Raw genomic sequence first — 25280 nt, 5'->3', positions numbered from 1 at the left:
TGAAAATGGACTAACCCAGCAATTGGGTTGTTTTAACCCAGCGATTGGGTTGTTTTAACCCAGCATTTAGGTTGTTTTAACCCAGCGGTTTGGTTAAATGTTTGCTTAAAACAACCCAATTGCTGGTTAAGACAACCCTATTGCTGGGTTAAAACAACCCAATTGCTGGGTTAGTCCATTTTCAACCCAACTTGGGTTCTTTTTAACCCAGCATTTTTTAGAGTGCACAAACATTCATGTATATATTTAATATTTGCATGTATATACTGTATATACATTTATATAATCTATAATATATATAAATATAAATGTTTTATATATAAAAATAATATTTTTTTCTTAAATATATACATGCTTGTGTGTGTATTTATATATAAATAATAATTAACAGAGTACATACACATATATTATGTAAACACTTTAATTAATCTTTTGACAGCCCTAATATATATATATATATATATATATATATATATATATATATATATATATATATATATATATATATATATATATATATATATAAATTACAGGAAAACTTACATTTGTGAATATGGAATTTTGTTATTAAAGGCACATGTATGATTTTTAGATGAAAATATCCAAGAACCACTAGAATTTTTGGTAACACTTTAGAATAATGGTCATTATAGTTAACATTAGTTAACTACATTAGTTAACACTAACTAATAATGAACTGCACTTATGTATCTTTGTTAATGCTAATTTCAACATTTACTAATACATTATTGAAATTTTGTGATTAAAATGCACTGTGAACTAACATGAACAAACCATGAACAGCCGTATTTATATGAACTAATATTAACAAAGATGAACAGTATAGCCTAACAAATGTAGCATGCAGCTCATGGTAAGTTCATGTTAGTTGATGCATTAACTAATGTTAACTAATTACCATTATTCTAAAGTGTTACCGAATTTTTGTATAGCCTATATATTTTTTTACTTGTGTTCTTACATTATCCCAAGCATTTCCAACAATGTTTAAATCAGCAATTCTAACCAATGTTATGGACCGTGTCATTGCGTCGCCTGTCACTGACGTCATAATATACGCTCTACCCGCGATTTTCAGTTTTATTTTAGTAGAAACCATGGAAACGTATATATTGTGTTTTATTAGCAGGTGAGTAATTGTTTGGATATATTTATCAACAGAAAACTAATCATTGTTATATAGCTCAACACAGTTACAATTCACTTTGTGAATTAATGTAGGCTATTGCACATGGATGCATGAAAGCAATTCAATAAAACATTATTTGCATACAATTCAAATGCATTTCTATCAATAAAGTAGAAATTTTATTAGTTTTTTTTTCTTTATTCCCTTAAAACCTTTCTTTAATTCCTTTAAACATAAATGTTCATTTAATTGGTGAACATATTTTGTACAAGATCACACAGTTTTCAGTGTTCCCTTATGTGGCTGTGCTATTAAAATGGTTTACATTCCCGAGAGGAGATGTTTAAAAGAGCAACACATGCTGTGTTGATATGACAATATGACATGATATGGTTTTGTTATTGTGTTCTGTAAATAGCTCACGATCTGCTCATTGGCAGCAAAGGCTCTGACTCAATGCTCAGTCTTAATTTCATGACGGAGTTCTCCTCTCATTCAAGCACAGGTGTCTGGCCGGCGGTAAGGAAAGAAAAGTCTAGACAGCAGGGTGACGACAGAGCGAGAGGAGTCATTGGTGGATGATTTTATTTATTGGACAGTTAAGAAAGATGGGAAAAGAGGATTAATCATAAAGGGTGTAAGGCTTGGATCTGAAGGAGGTGGGGAGAGAGCTTGAACTCTCTGCAGTTTCTTAGTCTACCCTGTGACCTCACGAGAGGAGTGGCATCCTGGCATCATCTTTCTTTCATTCACTCTCCTAACCCCACACACATGCTTAAAAGGGATTCAGAGACAGGCACTGGCTTCCAGTCGTGGTTGGGTGAGCAATTCGTCCAGGGTAGGAGGGATAGAGCTGATAATTCTCTTCTTACTGCAGATATCTCCCCAATAAGAAGAGACTGCGCTGAAGAGCCAAGTTCAACTTTGAGAAAGAGTCTAAACAGAACAAGACAGAAATGCCACAGAACGTGGTACTGGATGGGCCAGCCCCTTGGGGATTTCGGCTTTCAGGAGGCAAAGATTTCAACCAGCCGCTGACCATAACTCGGGTAAGTGAAAGCCTTTGGCTACAGTCTGTGCTGCTTCACACAATCCATTCAGAGATAATGATGCTTTTGATGTGCTGGGTAACACTGCCGTGGGCATGAGAAACCAGTGGGTGGATCATAAAAAAACATTCCCAGGACCTCACTTTAGATGTTACTGAGGAGTACAGCGAGAAACATTTCAGAGAAATATTTTTAGAGCCACAAGTTCAAACTGACATTCATTTTTAGAAACATCTGTGGTTGTCAGGGAATCATTTCCCAATAGAGACTTTCTATGTTAGTTACTGATGCAGTTCTTTATGTCATTATGCGATTTTCTCTAGTAGTGCATTTTAAGAAATTAATATTTACATTCAGCAAAGATGCAAAAGTGACAGTATAAAAATATTTATAATGTTACAAGATTTTTATTTCAAGTAAATGCTGTTCTTTTGAAATTGTATTAATATATTATCATTCATGACCAAAAAAACGTGTCACGGTTTCCCAAAAAATATTGATAATAATAAGACATGTTTCTTGAGCAGCAAATCAGCATATTAGAATGATTTCTGCAGGATTGTAATAATTCAGCTTTGTTTCACACAATAAATTACTTTTTAAAATATATGAAAAACCATCATTTTAATTATCAATCTCAGATCCATTATTTACTTATTATAATACATTTTTGGGTCCAATTTTTTAAGGACCCACTATGTTTATCTCATTGATATAGTAGCAATACTAATAGTTTCATAATAACAATAGTATACTACCTGAAAATGCACATAATTCACCTCTCATCTCACTCATAAAAGTGTTACATGTTACGTGAACTGCATAGGTATTTTCTAGTCACTAACATGCGCACAAAAAGTCACACACACACACACTCACGGGTGCCTGGCTCCGTAGGGGATCTCTACACCTGTTGTCTGAAAGAATCGCAAAGCCCTTAGTCCAACAATATTTTAAACAGCCGATGAAGTCTGAACATTTGTGGTAACAGAAGAGGTCAAAGGTTAACAGTGCACCCAGTGATATGTGAGAGATGAATTGAACAATCTCTTTAACTATTTCAGCACCACAAAAGGCCTTCTATCCACTAGGATTGTTCATAAATGTCTAAAACAGACTAATATAGATCACCTGGATGGTGAAGAAAGTGTATAATTTCATACATGTAATTATTTTGAACTGAATAAGACACGGGTACAATGGCATGCTAGATTTATGCTCAGCAACTGCACATATTTGGTGAAGGCTAAGATGATCCTAAGAATCCCCCAGACTAAAACTAATAACGTCCTTTATTCAGAAAGACACCGCACACTCTCTTGTCTAGCTTTTCCTTGTCCTGTTCTTTTAATAAATCTGTTGGGAGCTATGTTGTAGCTACTACACAGCAACTCCATAATGACTTTTGTCTCGTGCAGGCCTGTGTCTGAACAGCTCTACTGCGCACTCTGATGTGTGGAATGTTGCAGTTTGATTAGTAGCTCGGTCTCATCGACAGCAGCTCTTTGATCACGACGTTCAAGTATATTCTTAGTGGAATTCTCAGTTCTGACATTCACCATAAATTGTGAAAAAATATGCAGCGGAGAACAGAGAGGGTGTCGTTAAAATGACTGTCTTCATAGTCCCTGATTAGAAGCAGAACTGCAGGTCTTACGAAATATGAATTACCCTGTGGTGGTAACATAGCACAGTGCTGGTATAACATGGTGTAATGGTAATTGAATGATTTCCTTATTAATATACCATGGTATTCCAAGATACTTCAAGTGTACTATCATGAAACGTCCAAAAAAGTATATTTTTCTAATGCATCACTAGTTTTAGCCACATTAGGGGGGAAAGAAACTTCCAGGTGAACTAAATATGAAGTCTCAGCTGAACAGAATGATGTCATTCTTAAAATAAACCAATCTGGTTTATTTAACATTCCTAGCTAATAACTTCCATCCAAGTGCAAATGACATTGGATTTAATTTCAAACAAAAACAATAAAACCCACTCAAACATAATTTAAATGGATTAGAATGAGCATGTTTCTTATTTTGGTGTATGCCTATACCCAGAACCAGAAAGATAAATATATAAAGTCTTCAAGCAGAGAAATACTGATGACTAATGCAGAATGTGTGTGGTTTCTTTGTATAACCAGCGTCTGCAATCATACACATACTGATGCCAGCAAGGTGGCTCTTTTCTCATACTCCGAGCCCTGATGTTCTTATTCGAGTAACATTAGCCTCCATCGATGCGGGCATGCCAGCACAGATGGGGCTTTTACGAGAAGCCAAATCAGACCGTCTAAATTATACTGTTGAATTAAAAATGTAAATGACTATATCCAGTCATTGAGCAGACAGCTTTAATGAAAGCGGCACAGTACATTTATTACAGGGACATTCCCCCTGGACCAACCTGGGATTTAGTGCTTTGCTAAAGGGCATGATGGGGATAGTTCATGGTTGAGCATCAACCTTGAGCTTTTTCCACTTTACCAAGAAATGGAAATTCTGTCATCCTTTAATCACTCTTGTATCAGTTTTCACGTAAATCCACTCGCCCTTATGTCGGCAGAATAAATTAAAGGAATAGCTGTGGTGCACAAAAGAAGACACTTTTAAAAACCTCTTTTTTTGTCCATACAATGAAAGTCAGTGGGGTCCGATGTTGTTTTGTATGGACAAAATAGTTAAAACATTTATTTATTTATTTGTACTGAACTGATATGGCTTTGGAATGACATACGGGTAAATACATTTTTAGGTGAACTATCCCTTTAATTTATTCTGCCTGATGTTGCTCTGAACATAATGTCTAATGCTCAGCATGCCCTTACATGCTTCTCTTGTGGGTTTGTGTGTCACCTTGGGGATTTTTTTCTGCACAGGTGCTGCATAGCTTACAAAAAAACTATTTGTTACATTCATGTTTCTGTTTATACTGAAGCTGGATATCAGTCACTCGATGTTTTCATCTCAGTGCATACCTCCTTTTGTTTCCATCTATTAAACAGAGTGTCTTTGTTGTTCAGCCAAACACATCTTCCATTTGCTTGAGTAGTGTCAAGGGAACAATCTCATTTTCATTGTGTCGATTCTGAGCCATTTGGGTGCTCATTTCTTTGCAGTCAACCTTTCTGCAGATGCCCGATAATAGATGTCTACAGGGGAAATAAGGCCTATAGTTTTTTCATTAGTTGCCTTAAATATGGCCAGGGATCAATGTCTCTTACTGTACATGACATCATCGACGAAGATGTATTGTCTAGAAAATACAGGCGGACAAAGGTGAATCTGTTGTGTACACAAAGTGAGAAAGTCAGAAATGAAATATTACACCGCGACTGTTATTTGACAGGAAACAGGCTTAATCACTGCTAGCTTCATCAGTCAATAAATTATGCATTTGGAATAAAACATCACAAATCTTCGTGACATTAAGCACTGATGATGGAAAACTAAAACCCTCTGGTCTTAAATAACTGGCATAACTTGACCTGGTATAAACCTTCTCCTCTTGAGAGGCAGACTTAAATAGAAGAAGGTCAGTGGTATTCGGATATAATAGAGCAGCTGAGTCAGGGGGAGACAGGTATAACGAGACCTGCACTCAGGATGAGGTGATGAGATAAATGACTAGTGGGACGAGGAGAATACCTAAGAAAATGAGCCCGTCAGCGATGAGAGGAGTAAGGGATGATGTCAGACTCCATTAATGAAAGAGAGGATGATGGGGAGAGGGCAGAGAAACACCGGGCCGCAGGGTGAATGCCAGAGCAGTCAGATCATCAACCGCCAATAGGCCTGACAGTGCTCCCCTGGAGGGCGAGACACGGCCTTGACTGACATATCCACGACGTGCTATTTTTAGTCGACTACTAAACCAGAGAGGGTCAACAGATTGTTTCTACCTCTGTCACTTTCTGTTTATGTCTAAACTGATCCATGGTTTGCTGGGAACTTAAAAGAAGGTTTACATCTGACCTTAAAAGCAGAGTTCACCCAAAAATGAAAATGATCCCATGATTTACTCACCCTCAAGCCATCCTAAGTTTATATGACTATCGTCTTTCAGACAAACACAATCGGAGTTATATTAAAAAAATAGCATTGCTCTTCCAAGCTTTAAAATGGCAGTGAATGGCGGCCCTGATTTTGAAGTCCGAAAAAGTCCATCCATCCATCATAAAACTTAAATACTTCTATACACTAAAGTTACTAGCTTCCAACAGATGGCCGTATACATCGATTTACGGCGAAAGAGTAACCCCTGACCTGGCACATGGTGTATTGACGAACGCAGAAACACAGAGGATAGAGCAAAACAAAACACAGGTCGGGAATTATAAGTCTAAAATGAGAATTTTAAAAGAGAAATGACAGGAGCTTGAGTTTGTTACCCAGCCCTATGTGTTTGAACTGCGAGAGGCGTCAAAGCTTACGCTACTCTTATATCGCGTCAGGGGTTACTCTTTTGGCGCACATCAATTTGTGTAGTCTGTCTGCCAGAAGCAAGTTATTTTAGTGCATAAAGTTTTAAATATGGATATTTTTCTTGCGAAAACTCATCACTTTGCTTCAGAAGACCTTTAAGACTCCCCCTGGAGTCATATGGATTACTTGTATAATGGATGGATGCTCTTTTTTGGACTTCACATTACTCCATATTCATCTGAAAGAGGATACACTGCAAAAAATGCTTTTCTTAGTATTTTTGTCTTGTTTTCAGTCCAAATATCTAATAAATCTTTCATTAAGAAGCATTTACTAGACAAGCAAAAATGTTGTCTTGTTTTGGGGGAAAATAACTCAAAATTAAGGGAGTTTTTGCTTAAAATAAGCAAAATAATCTGCCAATGGGGTAAGCAAAATAATCTGCCAATGGGGTAAGCAAAATAATCTTAATTCAAACAGAAAACAAGATTTTGTTTACCCCATTGGCAGATTATTTTGCTTATTTTAAGCAAAAACTCTCTTAATTTTGAGTTATTTTCCCCCAAAACAAGACAAAAACTTTTGCTTGTCTAGTAAATGCTTCCTAATGTAAGATTTTTTAGATATTTGGACTGAAAACAAGACAAAAATACTACGTAAGAAAAGCATTTTTTGCAGTGTAGTCATATACTGTACACATAGCTTGAGGATGAGTAAATCATGGGATCATTTTCATTTTTGGGTGAACTATCCCTTTAAGAATCTGATGGTTTTCAAATATTTGTTTCTTCTGTAAAGAAGCTGAAGCATTTAGCATATTGATCCAAAGTGATGTAGATCACATTTAGGCCTATTACCCTGAGCGGACACAATCCTAAAACACTCCCATTTACATTGTATGTAGGGGTCATTGAAGTGTGTTCATAATAAAAGGAATAATTTAAAATAGTAAGAATTTTAATCTAATGTTCTCTTTGTATTCATGTTGGTTTCTTGGTTTGGAAAATAGCATTTTTAATATATTTTGGAATAAATTAAGAGATGGCGGCACTAAAAAAGGTCCTTGTTTTCAGGTGACTCCAGGCAGTAAGGCATCTCGGGTCAACCTGTGCCCAGGAGACATCATCCTGGCCATCCAGGGAGTGTCCACAGACGGTATGACTCACGCTGAAGCTCAGAACAAGATCAAAGACTCCACCAATCAGCTTTCCGTCAAGATAGAGAGGTACCATGAGCTTTTCTCATTAAAGGATAGTGTTACAAACAGCGCTAAGCATCTTTCAACAACTTTATATCATGTTCTCTCACCTCCTTTTAAAGTTGCAGAGGACTGTAAGCTGGAGTCCCAAAAGAATTTGTCTTTACCCCTTGCTATGAAAGTGTCCACCAGTACCCACATAGCCTTATTTACGACAACGATGAACGTGTCTTTCCTCTGTGATTAATACCCTCCAATAAACCATCTGCCTTGTACATGCCAGGCTGTTGATGTTATTTTACTATCTATAAGAGGTCATGATCCTGCAGTAATGTGCTCTTTGATCTTTTTTTTTTTTTTTTTTTTTTTTTACAATTTCACAGGAGGTGAGTACATCATGTCTAACTGTGTGCATTATGTGTTGCAGGCCAGAAACTAAAATGTGGTCACCTCAGGTTATAGAAGAGGGGAAAATAAACCCATTCAAAATCAATTTGGAGGCAGAGAAGCAAGTAAGTGTAACGTAACAGAAATGCACAGCTCTTTATTTTTATCTGCTTATAACATGCAGCAATAAAATGGACAATTAAATATATTTTTTTAAGAAACGCTAGCGTGGCATGAGGCATGTTAAAGGGATACTCCACCCAAAAATTAAAATGTTCTCATCATTTACTCATGCTGTCCCAGATGTACATATGCCTTTCTTTCTTCTGTAGAACACAAATCAAGACAGATGTGTGTGAAAAATGTATATATTGATGCAAATGCAAAAAATATTGACTTCTCGCGTGCTGGTGTTTACATAAAGCATGAACTTATATACCCACATATGACACTAGGCCGGAAGCTATAATTTATAGTTTAAAAAGTATTAAATATTAGTATTTTTCTCACTCACACTTATCATTTAGTTTCAGAAGACATTGCACCATCAACTGAGGGTCATATGGTTTACTGTCATGTATGTTTTTCGTGGTTTTTGAAGCGTCAACTGAGAGTTCCATCCACTTGCATTATATTGACTGACAGAGATGGGTTATTTTTCTAAAAATCTTTTTGGGTGGAGTATCCCTTTAAAAATTGTGCAAGTCTGCTATGTTTGTTTGACCAAAAGTAGATTTTTCCTTATTCAACACAATATAACTTATATAGGTATAGGTAGCCATATAGGTACTTACATATAGATACATACACACACACACGTCTGGTTTACTATCTTTGTGGGGACTCTCCATAGATGTGATGGTTTTTATACTGTGCAAACTGTATATTCTATCCCCTTACACTAACCCTACCCATCACAGAAAACTTTCTGCATTTAAAAAAAAAAACTAAACTATAATTCTGTATGATTTATAAGCTTGTTTCCTCATGGGGACCTCAATTTAGCTCCCCACAGTGACACAGGTCCCCATGAGACGTGCATTCAGGCTGAAGTCCCCACCGGTATAGAAACACACACACACACACACACACACACACAAACACACAAACACACACACACACACACACACACACACACACACACACACACACACACACACACACACACACACACACACACACACACACACACACACACACACACACACACACACACACACACACACACACACACACACACACACACACACACACACACACACACACACACACACACACACACACACACACACACACACACACACACACACACACACACACACACACAAAGCATTTGCCAGATTTAAATGAAAAAAAATGTGCACCCATAAAAAAAATAAGAGATATGTCCCTTTTACCTAAAGATTCACTCACAATGTGACACCTTAAAAAGCAATTCAATAGTTAAGAAAAGTTATGCATCTTTAGGTAGGACATATCTGGAGAATGTGGTGTTTGTGTGGGGCTTTAAGTATGTAGTGTGTCCATCTGTCCTACACATGCAGGAGTTTAAACCTATTGGCACAGGTCATAACAGAAAAGCACAGCCCTTTGTGGCTGCCGCCAGTCTGGATGACAAAACACAGGTGGTGAGCTCCACCTACAACACTCCCATAGGCCTCTACTCTCAAGATAACATCCAGGATGCCCTGCAAGGACAGATCCGGGGTCTGGTGCATGAAAAGCCTGAGGGGTGAGTACCAACTTGGATCACCCCAACCATATGGACTAAGATACCTCCCTCTGCTTGCTGTACGCCGGCTACTCACTTACCACTAACACATGCCACAAGTCCTCACAAGACTTCCTGCAGCCTGAATATAAGCATTCGGATTAAAAAATGATGATAGATAGATATTAAGGAAGGCCAACCCCTTATTTAATCCTGTAGTTCTAATACATTATAGCAGACAAATATGTATATTTGGACCTGCAGTGTTGGATCTTGGAGGACTTTTGCTTCTTTCACCTCCAACTGTCTATTAACATCTTCACTCTTATGTCTTACAGGATGTTGATTACTTCGAACACAAGTTTAATGTCAGACCAAAGCCCTTCACAACCGCAAGCCAAATGAGGTCATTAGACAAAAGCACCCTGCATGTAGTCAATATGGTCACAAAATCACCGTAGAATTATGTTATGTTTTACATTCACACATTAATTTAACTAAGAACAAACTTGCTGATGTATTATATAGCAGAAGCGCAGTATATACTGAAGCTCTATGTACATCTCTAACTACTTCTTCCATTCTTTTCTGTCTTGTTTGTCATTTTCTGTGTCTTCTATGTGGCCCCTTTGATTTGATTGCTTCCTGGTTTGGTTCACCCGGCTATTATACACTGACCTTACACTACTCCAGTGACAGTACATCCCAGACGCTGATGGGAAATGTAGCTCAGATACCTGGCACCCCATCGGCTGGGTTCATGGCAGCTCCTTCTGCGCAGTATAACTCCCCTATTGCATTATACTCAGCAGATAATGTTTCAAATACACTGCAGCAGACTCAGATGTCCACTGTAGTCAGGCAGGCATCGCCCAGGTAACAAGTGCTTTGTTTCCATCACGCTTGCTTTAAACCACTTTACAAATCTACCAGCTTGTGCTGATTAAGTAAACAGGTTAACAGGGTTCCTACAGATGAAAAAAGGAAAAATCTTCCAGTTGTGTTCTGCAGAAAAGACATTTAAATTAAAGGCACAATATGTAATTTTTTCCGCTAGAGGTCGCTTATTCAAAACAAAGGCGTAGTTTGATGACGCCTTGATTTTCGGGGAATCATGGGAGTTGTTGCCTTTACCTCTACAGCCGTTAGAAAAGAATCCGATGGGACTCGGGCAGAAATTATATTCACGGATGAGCAAATGGATTAAAGATTTATTAACGTTACAGTAGTATGAAGCAGCGGGGTGGGGCTGAAAGCTGTTGGAGTGGAACGAGGCTGCTGGAGCGATTGCTAATGAGAGACAAGTGCGACACACGGCTCAAGAGCAGTGGAGCTTTTATTATGCCGCAGAAGAACACTTCCACTTCCTCCGGTCATGCGTATGTGGGATAACGCAGCGCTGTTTTATCATTTTAGATACATTTGAGTGTATTGAAAGTTATGTTATAGTGCTACTCTGTGCGTTCGCTCGGAGGCTACTATGAGACACGTGTTGCACACTGCAGTAAGCTAGATCGATATTAGGCATGGTAAAACACAGTACTCGCGGTACAGAGTCAAGAAAACAAGATTTAAACAATATGAATAACTGTGCTGAGCTATATAACAATGATTCATTTTCTGTTGATAAATGTATCCAAATAGTTGCTCACCTGTCTAATAAAACACATAATATATTAAAGCGTCATGTTTCCATGGTTGCTACAAAATAATCCGGAAATCGAGGGTAACTTGGGTATGATGTAATTGATAGGTGACGCACGGACACGGTCAGAATCCTGGTTAAAATGGCTTATTTATCTGGATTTAAACAGGATTAAATTCTTGGAAACATTTGGGATAATGCAAGTACACAAGTTAACAAAATATACAACATTTCAATCCAAAAATATTATACTGTGCCTTTAAAGGTGCACTATGTAACATTTTTTTCAGTAAAATATCCAAAAACCACTAGGCAAGTGTTATATATTTTGTTCAGTTGAGTACTTACAATATCCCAAATGTTTCCAACTATTTGTAAATCGTGAGAAATTGCTATTTTAACCAAGGAACCGGGACGTGTGAGGGAGTCGCCTGTCGATTGCGTCATATCTGCGTTCCCCTCAGTTTCCGGTTTTATTTTGCAGAAACGCTTTACTCTCACTGCAGTGTGAACAAGTGTCATAGCAGCCGCCACACGAACGCACAGAGTAATGTCATAACTTCATTTTCAACACACTCAGATGTATCTAATATGATAAACAGAGCTGCGTTACCTCATACTCATGACCGGAAAAGCGGAAGTGGCGCCGGTGACTGTGGCATGATAAAAGTCCCGCTGCTCGCGAGCCGTGTGTTGCCTTCATCTTATTAAAAATCGCTCCAGCAGTTCCTCAGCTCCACAACACTCAGCCCTGCTCTGCTTCATACTACAGTAACGTTAACAATCGCATTCATGAACATGATTTTGGCCCGAGTCCTATCCCGATTCTTGATGAGCTCAAACTTGCCGTCATCAAACTACGCCTTTGTTTTGAACAGGCAACCTCTAGTGGATGGAAAAGTTACATAGTGCACCTTTAATAAAGTATTAAATCATGGTCATTTCTTTATAGTGAATAGGTTTTGCAATGTTAATTGTGTTTACAGTAATGAAAGTATCTGGTGCAAGTCATAAATTATAATGTTTAATAATGTTTTAATGTAAAATAAATTAATGAATACATTATGTGTTTAAATGAGACTAGTGTGATTAAATTGCTTGCTTACTTTTAAGTTAGCCTGTTATAAAGCCAGAAAGCACGGTATCTTTTACAAAATAGCGAAGTTCATCAACTTTAAACAGTAGCCTCACTGCTAAAAGGTTGATTTAGACGGCTCTACAATTTAAACAACTAATTTTTTTGTATGGAAGAACAAAGATATGAGCTTTGTGGTTTTTGCTGTTGAACCCTCTGGAATGCCTTGTCCTAATTTTCACTTCATGTACAAATGTTATGTGCTTCTGCCTTTTATCTGTTTTTAGCCCTAAACCCCTGACGTCAATTGAAGACTCCCATGTGTACCGTATGCTCCAAGAGGACCACGAGCAGCAGCATGAACCACGTCAGTCTGGATCGTTTAAGGCCCTGCAAGACTATGTCGAGAGTGATGGTGAGCTGCCTTTATTTATTACAACACCATCCGAGTCTTTAGAAAGGGGCAATGCTGAATTCATAAGACAGAAATTACAGCTAGCAGCAATAATGAAGACGTCAAAGTTGAAATGTACTCAATTTGACTTAAGCTGCCTTCAATATCCCTTAGCAATTCTTCTAATGACGGAAGCCAGAGCCTGCTGTTCTTTTAATGGTCTGGATTCGGATGAGTTTATATGAGGGAGCATTTCACATTCCCGAAGTGGATCTGAGAGTCTTTCCTTTATCCTTCTGACAGGCACAAAGCCCATGGTGACTAGAAGTGTAAAAGCCCCAGTGACAAAACCCCAAGCGGCCACATCCTCTCTGCAGAAGCTGCCTCTCTGTGATAAATGTGGCACCGGCATTGTGTGAGTACAGTATTCTAGGAGTACTGTTTTACTGTTTTATTGATAACTCTAGTTATCAATTTTCAAGAAAACTGTTCTACACTGAATTGTATTCATGCATTTTAACAGCTTCATTAAATGAAACTTTTTTTCTACAACTGGCTTACAGAGGAACGGTGGTGAAAGCTCGGGACAAGTACCGCCATCCAGCCTGTTTCGTGTGCTCAGACTGTGGTGTGAACCTGAAGCAGAAGGGCTACTTCTTTGTGGAGGGACAGATGTACTGTGAAGGCCATGCTCGAATGCGAATGACCCCACCTGAGGGACATGATCTAGTTACTGTATATCCCACTGCTTAGAGGGACGGAAAAACTCAGAACTCACACAACTGACAGTTGAAATTAGACAATTCGTATGGTTTGCCCTTATTGCTTCTTCTTGATAAAATCATGTATCTGGTTAATGTAAGAAAAGAGCTTCAACCTTCAAACTTCATATTAGTTTATAAAAGAGAAGGCCACTTTGACCCTGTATACCAGTGTTTTAAATGTTCAGATTACTGTTTACACCTGGTATTAACATGCGCTTCAAATTGATCTTCTGTGTCTTGTGTTCAGATTTTGACTAAACTTATTTTACCACACTTTACAACACACAGTGTTACATGGTTTATGAGCAAACAGGAAAGGAAGAGAATAAAAATGGTGTTTTAGAACAATTCAGCAAAGTTTGAATCACTTTCTTTGGTGCGCTTTCTCACAACTTGTCCTAGAACAATCACAAATTTTGTGCATGTGTGGCAAGTAGGCATTGCTTCACTGCGATTTGGGACACACATTCAGGACAGATAGAGTTCACACTACACATGCAAGGTGTAACATGCATTTCTGACTACCTCTGTATGTTTCAGTAAAACGATTACAAAGAGACCCCACAAAGGGCATTTAGCACTGATCCAAATCACACACAAAAAAGTTAATTCCAGGTGTAATCTCTTTCTCAAGGCCTTAAAACCAAGAGTGAACTCTCACATTTCTCATCTTTCACATTAGGCATCTGTACATATCAAGTCCTAAGTTTCAACACGACTAGTTTTAGTCATTTCTAAAATATGCAAGAAAGCTATTTTAGCTTTTAATACAAATATGCCATAATCTATGTACAAGGTATCTGGTAATATGCACAAACTGTGTGAGAAGTAGAAACAAGTGCAATGCAATGCAATCTGTTTCCCAGCTCCTTTTTAATTTTTGTTTATCTACCAACATTTCTATGAATATGGTGCTGCATTTACTTTCTTCAATTCTGGTGTTTCTAAAGGAACTTAAAGGCACAGTTCACTCACAAATGATAATTCTGTCATTTACTCAATTATCCCTTTAAGGCCTCCTTTGATAAATAAGCTTTATTATATCACTACATTGTAAATTATGCAACTAAATGTTTTCATAGGTGCATTTACAATTATTTGAAACCATATTCAATATGCAGTCAACTTTAAGAACTTGCTGATTTGGCCAACACCTTGCTGGTAAATACATAATATTTAATAACTCTGTAAGTGATCTTAGTGTATAATTTACAAAATAATGCACAGGACTTAAACTTGACTTGTACAATTAAAAATCTTTAGATGCTATGAAACAAAGTATTTACCATAGGGTAGTAATTCAGTTGAGCTAAATAAGAATGAGTACATTTTTATAGATTAAGAGAATGATGTAAATACAATTCAAAACAGCAGTTTTTTAACCTAAAGACCATTGTATAACATGGTCATTTATTCACCTGAAAACATCCCTAGTTCTCAATATGCCATCACAGAGGGGATTCGATTGTAGTTTGTGGCGTTCACAGCCCTGCAAAATAAAGTTACAGCCTGTGAGCCTGAAGTGTGTTTCCCTATGGAATTTGGTAAGCGTATTATTATGCAAAGCATTAAGCACTGTTTGGAGTGTGATATGGGTGTCTTGGTCCTGGACCACAGCTTACTTATTGACATTGAGGCTGATGATGCTCTTGACAGGTGTACTCTTTGGACCAGGGGAGGGGTGAAATATCTTTCCTTCCTTATTCGTCATCGCTGATTTCGTCTTTTTGGTGCCATAGCGTTCTGCAGAGTAGCTGGGGTAGGAGTCAAATGTCCCTGCTTTCATGCCTCCAGTCTGCAGAAAATAAGAATAAAATACCTCGGCATACTACCAAAACAATACTCCACAAAATGTTCCAAAACAGCTAACCTCTTTACCTCCTTTTAGGCATTTTATGTACCTTTTTACTGGGTGAACTTGGTTTGAAGGGCACCGTAAAGTGCTTTTTCTCCTCAGTCTTCTTTGGAGGTGGTAGAGGTTTGTCAAATTTGTAAGGATTGCTGTCAAAGCATTCGTTTGGATGAAGGTTCAAGCGAAATGCTCCCCCTTTCAGCATGGATTTGTGTGACATGATCTCACGCTGGTAAACAAATTATCTCTCTCATTAGAGGAAGAGAACACAGTCATCTGCTTGCATAGAATTATACTGTCAGGTACTCAGAGGACGCCTTATCTTAATTAAAACAAGGACCCGGGAGTCTGATTAAAAATCTCATTTAGGTAGACCTAAAAATACCTTTAGCATTTCCTTGGCTCGATCATAGGGGTCTGAGGAATAGGACACCATCTTGGAGAGAGTGATGTCAGGATAGCTATTAGAGAACAAGGGCAAATCAATACATCTCACAGCAAAACCACGGACACTTGCATATTAATAGGATATTGTCATTTGATTACCCATAACTTCCCCTCTTGGGTGGATTGGTGTAGAAATTCTTCCCAGCCGATTTATTTGGTTTTCTTGGAATCTGTAGGACACTCATTGCTTGAACGGGACCTCCAAATGTCCCATAATAGCTGCCCATCCCACATCTACAAATCAGAGAAAACTATTAAGCAATTGTAAGACAGTATAAGGAATAATAATTGGGAAATTGTGTAAGCTGTATGGTAGTTTTTTTCCCCCTGGTACAAATAAGTTTATAGTTTAAGAAAACTACAACAACAATACAGACATCTAACAATACTTCTGTGACTAATGGCTCACTAAAGCTATTATTCCTCCGGTTTTGTGTTTATTTTTTTGCATTCTCTCAGAGACACATGAAAAACAGAATGTTTGAATTTGAAGCTTTGAACTATTGCAATATGGTGAAATCCTAGTTTTTGAAAAATTAAGGACTGTAGCTTTTTTTTGGGTCAAAACACATCATTAAAAAGCAAAAATCATGTTCCCTTTTAAACAAAATCTAGGTTCTGGGGTCTTTTTTGTATCTTTAGATTTTAATAGGCCATGCCAAATGTCACACTAATGAAATAGCCTCGGAACAAATACATCTCAGGTTCAACTTTGTTCTCTTTCTGGTTATTCTTTACGCAGTGGGATACATTTATTGCTAGGTTCGATAAAGCTATCTTAGAGAGATAGTTACTCACCCCTATGTCGCACAAATCTGTATGACTTTCTTCTGTTGAACATAAAAAAAAGAAAGTCATACAGGTTTGCAACAAAATGGGGGAAATTATCCCTGTAAGATCTCGTAGTCCATTGACACAACAACAACAGTAGCCTAACACTACTACTAGCTACTAATACAAATATTTTGAATTCTTATATTTTCACAATTATTTATCATTGACAACTATATATATATAAAATATTTAAATAATGATAAAACCAGAAAGAAAGGAGGACTCACGTTTTTTTCTCTCCATTACTGGGAAGAAAGGCTTTGCCTATGTTCTTTTTGGCCTGTTGTATTTTGTATTGTCTGCTTATTTTGACTGGGTCTGTGAGCGCCTCTCTCTCAAATATCCTCTTAAACTGTGTGTCGAAGTATCCCGTCTGAAGCGCAGACTTTGATTTAGCTCCTCCTGGTAGCATCTGTTTGTTCTTGTATGCAGCGTCATTAAATGGGCCTTTCAGCGACAACAAAGTGCATTAGACACACATTACATGTTAACCATTTTATTTTCTGTTATGCAGCTGTCACAATTAAATGGTTAGTTAGTTCACCCAAAAATGAAAACTCTCTCATTAATTACTCACCCTTGTGTCTTTCCAAACCCGTGAGACCTTTTCTCATCTTTGGAACACAAATTAATATATTTTTGATCAAATCTGAGCGCTTTCTGACCCCACATAGACTGCAACGTCATTACCAATTTCAAGGCACAGAAAGGTAGTAAAGACATCGTTAAAAAAGTACATGTGACTATGAAGCGACGAGAATACTTTTTGTATTTATATATATAAAAAAACTTTATTCAACAATTTATTTTCTTCCATGTTCACGTAATAAACACAGTGCAGTGTTCTACGTCAGAACGTCAGCTCACTATTGGCCGGCGATGTTCACGTGAGCACAATGACTCAAGTCTTTTTTTTTTTGTGCACAAAAATAACCTTTAGCAATGTCTTTCCTACCTTTCTGGGCCTTGAAATAACGTTGCTGTTTATAGGGGGGTCATAAAGCTCTTGGATTTCATCAAAAATATCTTAATTTGTGTTCCGAAGATGGATGAAGGTTGTCTGGCTATCACCAGACCAAGCTCAATTTAAGATTGAACATTGGTCTGGGGAGTCTGCTCTGTATTTTCTACTGCACACGCGAGCATAAACGTGCATAAATTAAATGACTCTGTACGCAATTGGATAGTCCTTCAACCAATCAGACCACAAGAGTCGTGATAAACAAGCATAATTCAAATGACTCTGTATGCAATTGGATAGTCCTTCAACCAATCAGACCACAAGAGGCGTGATCAACGGGCAACGACCAATCGCTTCTCTATCCGTCATCGTGATAATCCCTCCAATAGCGGGCCAGGTAGATAAGCCAGTCTGTGATTGGTTCCCGCAAAAGTGTAACAGAAGCAGTAGAAATGAATGTACGGGTTTCCAGACTGAGTTGTCGGGCGAAATCAAATCGCCGGCAGATCAGGCTGTGTTTACCCAGTCTAGAATGAAGGGGTAAACTTTATAATACAGGTGCACTAATATGCATTAATTCATGCTTAACAAATGCACAGATAATCATGAGTTAATGTATGACTCATGAAGAACTAAACCATTTATTAATGATTACTGCATCAGCAACTAATGAATATTCTATATGATTAATAGATTAAGTAATCATTAACTTATTAGTTAAATGTGTCACATTGTATTAAATCCCTAATAACATTATATTAACTAATAGTGTAAATTCAGATGTTAATTACCACAATGGTTGAAGCATTTCAACTTTCAGTTGTCTGCTGTAATTAATCATTAGCTAACAATTTCCAAGGTAACATAATGTTATGACTTTACTTGTTGAGGCACGTGACTATTAACTTATTCAAAAGCCATAACCACAATGACATATTAGCCTACTTAACAACTAGTTAGTCATGTGGTAATTAACACATTCATTTACATTATTAGTTAATATAATGTTATTAGGGAATTAATACATGATGTCATATTTAATTAATAGCAATTCATATTTTACTTAATCTATTAAATATATAGAATGTTCATTAGTTGCTGATGCAGTAATCATTAATAAATGGTTTAGTTCTTCATGAGTCATTAACTCATGATTGCATTAGTTAAGCATGAATTCATGCATATTAGTGCACCTGTATTGTAAAGTATTACCAATGAAGGTATAACGGGGAACGACACAAGGGTGAGTTATATGACAGAATTTTCATTTTTGGGTGAACTAACCCTTTAAGGCTACATTATCCTGTTTACATTGTAGCCTATACGTTTATCCACTTAGGCACAGATGCGTTTTTGTACTGTATTCATAACATACTTTAGTTATTAGACCAGGGCCGTGCAGAGGCAGGGGCTCAAATGTAAAAAAGGGGCAATATGTAAATATATATATATTAGGGGTATAACGGTACACAAAACTGACGGTTCGGTACGTACCTCGGTTTTGAAGTCACGGTTTGCTACGGATTCGGTACAGCAGTTTTACAAAATTGCTTTTTATTAATTTTTATTCAACAGTGGTTTAATGAAAAAAAAATTGTGTCTGTCCTTAAATTAATTCAGTTATAACTAAAAGTTTCTTAAAGATAATGCTGTAAACTACAGGGAGTGCAGAATTATTAGGCACGTTGATTTTCTGATCATATTTTTTTTCCAGGCACATTTGACCAATTCCAAACCACAGTAATCCTAATAACTACTATTAATTTAGTATTTAATAATGGATAAGTGATATATAATTGTTCATGAAGGCTGGAAATGAAAAAGTTTAATTTCATTAATGCAGTTTTTGCATTAATATCTAAATCTATTTTTTTTTTCTTTTTTTCTCCAACTCGTTGTTGAAATATAATCATTTAGTGGCTGTAATTTTCATGACAGGTTTATTTAAACATACATTAAATAAACAAGACATCACTAACAGGCTAAGTGGAATATAATGAATATATATAGGCTAATATAACGAATATATAGGCTAATATAGTGCATGTATTCAGTGAAAGAGTTATTCTATCTAGTGAATTCACAACTGTGGACACTGAATGACTTCTGAGGTAAATGTGATTCTACATGACATTTTTTGTTTACAAGCTGTTTTATTGTCTTTCCCGCGAGGCCACACACTCTCTGAAAGGACCATATTTGGCTCGAGAGCCGCTTCCGAACAGAGGAAAATCAGCAATCAATCAAAACGCACGCAACCCATAGCAACGCGTTATGGCAACGCCTCAACAGAAATTGTCCGACTTTTGAGCCGTTCGTTACTATTGTATACATTGTCATCAATGTCATGTTATAATAATCACATTTATTTCGTTTTATTGACCACGATATTATCATTGATATTTGTCTGAGAGGGGCACTTTTGATTCATTTTGAAAAAGGGCAGGGGCTCGAGCACCCAAAGCCCCCCCCCCCCCCCGCACGTGCCTGTATTAGACTATGCGTGCGTTCACAGACTAGAGAAATATTCAGTTGGGTAAAAGCGTGACAAGCCAGTCTTCTCTGTAGATAACAACAAAAACTGACATGGTAACCTGTTCGCCAAAATGCCATTGTTACTATGCGGCTAAACGGTGTTGTTGACTTCATATTATACTGTTTTAAATTAATTTTAAAAAATGACAAGGACTGTGAAAGCTACATTATTTGCAGGAAATGTCATGTTAACGGTAGTGACCATAAAATTATATTTTGAGGCAAGTTACTGTGGGTAATTTGTTTTTGCGCTCTACGCAACAAACTCACATTGCGCCAGCCACTGTACAATCATGATATTAAAGTTTAATATGTTCGTTGCACTTACGGTAAATAAAAGGTACATATTTGTCCCCTACTGAGATGTATCCCATCTCTTTAAAGATGCCAATCCGCTCCATGTCAGATTTCCCTTCTGGAGGCATTTTCTTAAGTTTGATGCACAGCACTTATGAAAGAAAAGCCATAGAAAAAGAGATCTGAATGTGGAAATGTGCAGCCGTGCAGTTGCAGATCATCAGGCCACGATTCCATTTAGCAGATATAGCCTATATCAGTGTACGTACACTATTAGGCTATATATGCGCCAATATACTTACCTCGAATGTAGCCTAGTGTTAGAAATAACTCCAATGCTCAAGTGTTCGTGTAGGTTGTGTACGTTGTCATGGTGTCCAGCGGGTCAATTACTCATGCTGGACTGTCAGAGTCGTTCATCAGGGAAACACACTTACCAACATCAAACACTAGATAATACTAAAACCCAACGTTTCAGACAAGTAGCCTACTATTTTTATGCACTTTTCCTGCACATAGGCTGTGACGCAAATGGGTAGTGAAAAGCAAACTCACACAACAAATGTTTAGAAGCAATGGAAACCAAAATATTTTTTTATAGAGGCATACTTTAAACATTAAGTTATCACAACTTACATTGTTTTATGAACAAAACACATTCAATTCTGAACCATTTAGATCGACTGCAGGTGCAGTTTAATTGGCCAATCCATCCCAGAACAAGATAACTCCATCAGTTTCAAGTCATCCATAGTGATGGCAACAACCTGCAACAACGTGAACCAATTGTTATTCGTGAATCGTGAGTGTAAATTTATAGGCTAAATGTAAATAATTATGTAATAATTGTTCTTATAAATAAGAACGAGCATCAACTTAAGTAGGCTCTCACATTTTTGTGACATGGGTCGTCATAGTCACAGATGTCCTTTGGAAAGGCTGATCGGACCATCTCTTTGAGCTCAGTTGGGTACACATAAGTGGGGTTGTCACGTGCGCTGCAGCCGACCCTGTTGTTCAGCTGTCAACATAACGTTAAGATCAACCAAAATAAAGTAAAAATTATATTGAAATAGGCTACAAGATGACGCTATACGCTTACTAACTGACGCTGGATCAAACGGTAAGCTTTTCTTCGTTTCATCCGGTCGGTCTTCTTCAGCCTGGAGGCCGCGTGGAGCAACGGCCCCACCCAGAGGGGCACACTAGATATGGAGACCTTATGTGAGTCATCTACAGCATGTAACAATTGTCACGTCGGCGTCTCTAATATCTGCAAATACTTATCTGAACTAGACATACACTCAATAAACGTTGAATGCACAAACAATCGACTTAACACACGCACACTGTGGGAATCAAACACTGATATTACATATTTACATTCAACCATTTAGAGTAAAAGGAGTGATCGCAGAATATTACCCGAACGATTGACAGAGATCAATATAAGTGTCCATGAATTAGCAGCACATCGACATTCCTCTTAGAACGCTGGTGCGTAATTTGCGCATGCTCAATTAAAAGAGGAAAAGCATCGGAAACAATGTAACTGAATCATCGGTTATTGAATCTGAACCAGTATGGACCAAATACCCTTTTCATACGTTTCATGCACTTTAAAAGAGCCAAGACAAGGACAACATTTATTTGTTTAGTTATCAGACTTTATTTAAACACATTTACTACAAATATTATGATTTTATAATTTATCAGTAAAAAAAAAAAAAAAAGGTCCTTGGTTTCTGGTTTTAATATGAAGCGTTTTGAAGATTGTCATTTGCCCCCCTTTTCTGACCATTCCTTGTAGCCCCCAGCATAATTACGTGCACTGAAAAGAGAGAAGGAAATAGCATTACAGTTTCAGAAAAAAACTCTGTGATTGTTTAAGCATTCATGAATCACGATGGCAAGTTTCTTACTTCTTGAACCCCAGGCTTCTGGCTTTCTCTGTGGCGACAGCTCCACGTCTTCCCAACTGACAGTGGAAAACCAGTTCAGAGCAGTCCAGAGACGGCTTTCCTATGCCAAACTTGGACTGGAATTCAGCTGCGTCCAGGGACATGTCACTTTCTACATTTTCCACTAAAATAAATTGGACCAAAAAGCTCCCGTTTCAGTACACTTGGCCAATACACTTATTGTACAACATTGTGTAAAAAAAAAATCATAACCTAAAAATGTGCTACACTCTTTAAAAACAACCACATTCAAATTAAAATATTGTAATTTATATAAATTACCGGGGCATTTCCTCAGAGGCAAGGGTGGATGTGAAAATAATCAATATTACAAAAAATAAAACAACGCAAATATTACAACATGTGACATTAAAAAGTGTTTACATCGGTCCCCTTCGACTTCAAACAGACACGCTAATGCGTGCGGTGGGTTTAATGGGGGGTAATTGAGAATGAATGGAGGAAAGTCACATTAAATGAGGAGGCAATGCCTTCACCACGCTATGATTGGATATGATTGGTTCGGGCGACAAATCCGGCCTCTTGTTGCGCACTTTCAACTGCCTGAATTAAGAAAATGGCTGAATCCGAAATCACCCCCTGAACCCTCAATCACTATTCCCTAGGTTAGTCCACTAATACAGTTCACTTGAAGGAGTGAATGAAAACGAGTGAGTGAATTGTTGAGTGCACATCAGCTGTACACTCGTTATTGCGGTGCAATGTAGAATAGAATGAGTGCACTCAATAAATGTCCACTAGGGTTTCGGACACCACTACAAATGACTGTCCCTTTAAATAGTGCCCTATTTGAGGGTATAGGAGGCGATTTCAGATTCAGCCAATGATGGTGTTAATGGGAAGACTAATTAAAAAATAAGTAAACAACTCGGTCATTTCTCCGTTTTATGTCATGTCAAAATCACACTTGAAATGGGCTGAAAACATGATGACTGCAGGGGGTTTTAGTGAGCAAACAGCTTGGGGAAATTAAAGGTACATCTTCGTGTCTGTGAAGATTGTGTACAAGCTTCATGACTATTGAAAAGTTAGCTCACAAATAATATATATATTGTTTAAATTGTTACCGTCTTTAGTTATTATTTTGGAATAAATGTAAAAATGCGTAAAACACTAACTTGATGAAATTTATACTTGGTTTTAAAAAGTTTGCAAATATACAAAATAGAATTGTATTTGGTCTCTCTTTTTTAAGTAATATTTTTATGTTTATTTAACCAGGAAAATTAAGTGTAATGGGCATAAATTTACATTTGATATACAATATATAAAAAAATTTGAGGAGTTTGCCGCCTCGTTTTAAATCTCCACTGCACACCACTGATAAATTATGATTGTGCATCTTCCCTCTCACCTGGGATGTGGATGGAGCCTGGAATATGCCCTTTGTCTACCTCATCTTTTGTGCGAACATCCACCAGAAACCCTGAGCCCTTCCCCAAGAGACATTTGAGATCACTGTAGGAAATCTCCTTATCTATAGCAGAGAGGAATGAGGACATAAGGTAAATGAAAAAGCAGTTATGCCCACATACCTGTCAGGCAGTAAACACTGTTGATTAACCTGAGATATCAGGCAATGAAAACAAAATGAAAGAGTACATTTTATACTTTACATATTAAATAATTAAGCAGAATAGCCTAATTTATTATTTTATCTGAATAGCCTAATCCCATTTACTCCAGACTGAAAATAATTAAAACAAAACTATATTTGTACTAGAACTGAATATGTATAGTATTAGTGTCTATTGCAGAGCAGCTTAGAACCGCACCCAATATTTTCACTTACTATATTGCAACTGTCCTATATATGGTTAAGTGACAGTAGAGTGATTTGATTATGATTGACAACATTTTCACCCTTACTTTTGAAATGGTTAATTTTATTAAATGCATTTTGCATTACAAAAAGCTTAATTATGTTTTAGTTGATCTGTTTGTTCGTTCGTAAATTGTTTGGTTACCTTGTTACCAGTTAGTTTAAATTGTTGCGATGTCTGGATGTTCCAGATATTGTTCATGTAACTGAGTTGAAAAGTAAATCATAACAGAACGTGTACCAATATTTGCAAGTCATCATTACGTCACAAGGTGCAGAGCTCTTCATAGCAAAAAATTATGAAAATAACGAATATGCCAGGAAATTGTATTAGAAAAGGCAATTAACCTTGATAAAATAGATTTGAGAGAACGGGCACAACAGAATATTAACAGCGGTATGAAACGTTCAGCTTGGTATTACTGTAAGCATAAAAATGTAGCGATAATGGAAGTGTTTATCACAGGTGCACCTGGGCACTGTCACCCTGACTACAACAGAGAACGACAACAACAGTTGTTTCCTGCAGGCGGAATGAGTGAAAAAAGCTGCAGTTCCACACGTCGCTTTCTATAATTATCTGAAAGTATGTTGCTAACATTTAGATGCAAATAAACTTACCGCTGCTTGCCATGTCGAAGAGATTATGACAATTCAGCTCACCTTTCCTTCCTTGTCATTCAAGTTTTTAAAATATGCGTGGTCGTGTAAAGGCACCGCCCCGAAAGCAAGCACACCTCCTGT

The 25280-nt window shown here is 37.3% G+C and overlaps 3 protein-coding genes across 6 annotated transcripts; 1 reads left to right on the top strand and 2 right to left on the bottom strand.

Annotated features, from left to right (window-relative positions):
- The first annotated feature begins 1582 nt into the window (after positions 1–1582).
- On the top strand, positions 1583–16707 carry pdlim3b (PDZ and LIM domain 3b). 4 transcript variants are annotated; one of them, XM_079839633.1, is made up of 9 exons: positions 1586–1669; positions 2028–2199; positions 7706–7857; positions 8258–8342; positions 9762–9949; positions 10622–10804; positions 12936–13063; positions 13346–13457; positions 13606–16486. In XM_079839633.1, exons 2-9 carry the CDS (start codon positions 2107–2109, stop codon positions 13793–13795), a joined length of 1131 nt encoding a protein of 376 aa, XP_079695759.1. In that variant the 5' UTR covers positions 1586–1669; positions 2028–2106; the 3' UTR covers positions 13796–16486. The 4 variants fall into 4 exon arrangements, with proteins under 4 accessions (XP_079695762.1, XP_079695759.1, XP_079695760.1 ...); XM_079839636.1 differs by lacking the exon at positions 10622–10804 and having other exon boundaries at positions 1583–1669; XM_079839634.1 differs by lacking the exons at positions 1586–1669; positions 9762–9949 and adding an exon at positions 10267–10334 and having other exon boundaries at positions 1688–2199.
- cfap96 (cilia and flagella associated protein 96) lies at positions 14668–20860 on the bottom strand (the record flags this gene model as incomplete). The annotated part of the gene is made up of 7 exons (XM_079839637.1): positions 14668–15295; positions 15429–15601; positions 15708–15887; positions 16044–16119; positions 16205–16339; positions 17167–17386; positions 20764–20860. 7 exons carry the CDS (start codon positions 20858–20860, stop codon positions 15244–15246), a joined length of 933 nt encoding a protein of 310 aa, XP_079695763.1. The 3' UTR covers positions 14668–15243.
- Positions 20861–21301: 441 nt separating this feature from the next.
- Positions 21302–25280, bottom strand: tstd1 (thiosulfate sulfurtransferase like domain containing 1). Its single transcript, XM_079839632.1, has 6 exons — positions 25158–25280; positions 24069–24191; positions 22655–22817; positions 21835–22563; positions 21625–21753; positions 21302–21499 (listed from the first exon to the last, which is right to left on the bottom strand). Exons 1-4 carry the CDS (start codon positions 25168–25170, stop codon positions 22509–22511), a joined length of 354 nt encoding a protein of 117 aa, XP_079695758.1. The 5' UTR covers positions 25171–25280; the 3' UTR covers positions 21302–21499; positions 21625–21753; positions 21835–22508.

The sequence above is a fragment of the Gobio gobio genome, assembly GCF_949357685.1.
Source record: "Gobio gobio genome assembly, chromosome: 16".
NCBI classification, from domain to species: Eukaryota; Metazoa; Chordata; class Actinopteri; order Cypriniformes; family Gobionidae; genus Gobio; species Gobio gobio.
This window is presented reverse-complemented; position numbering and strand designations above follow the sequence as displayed.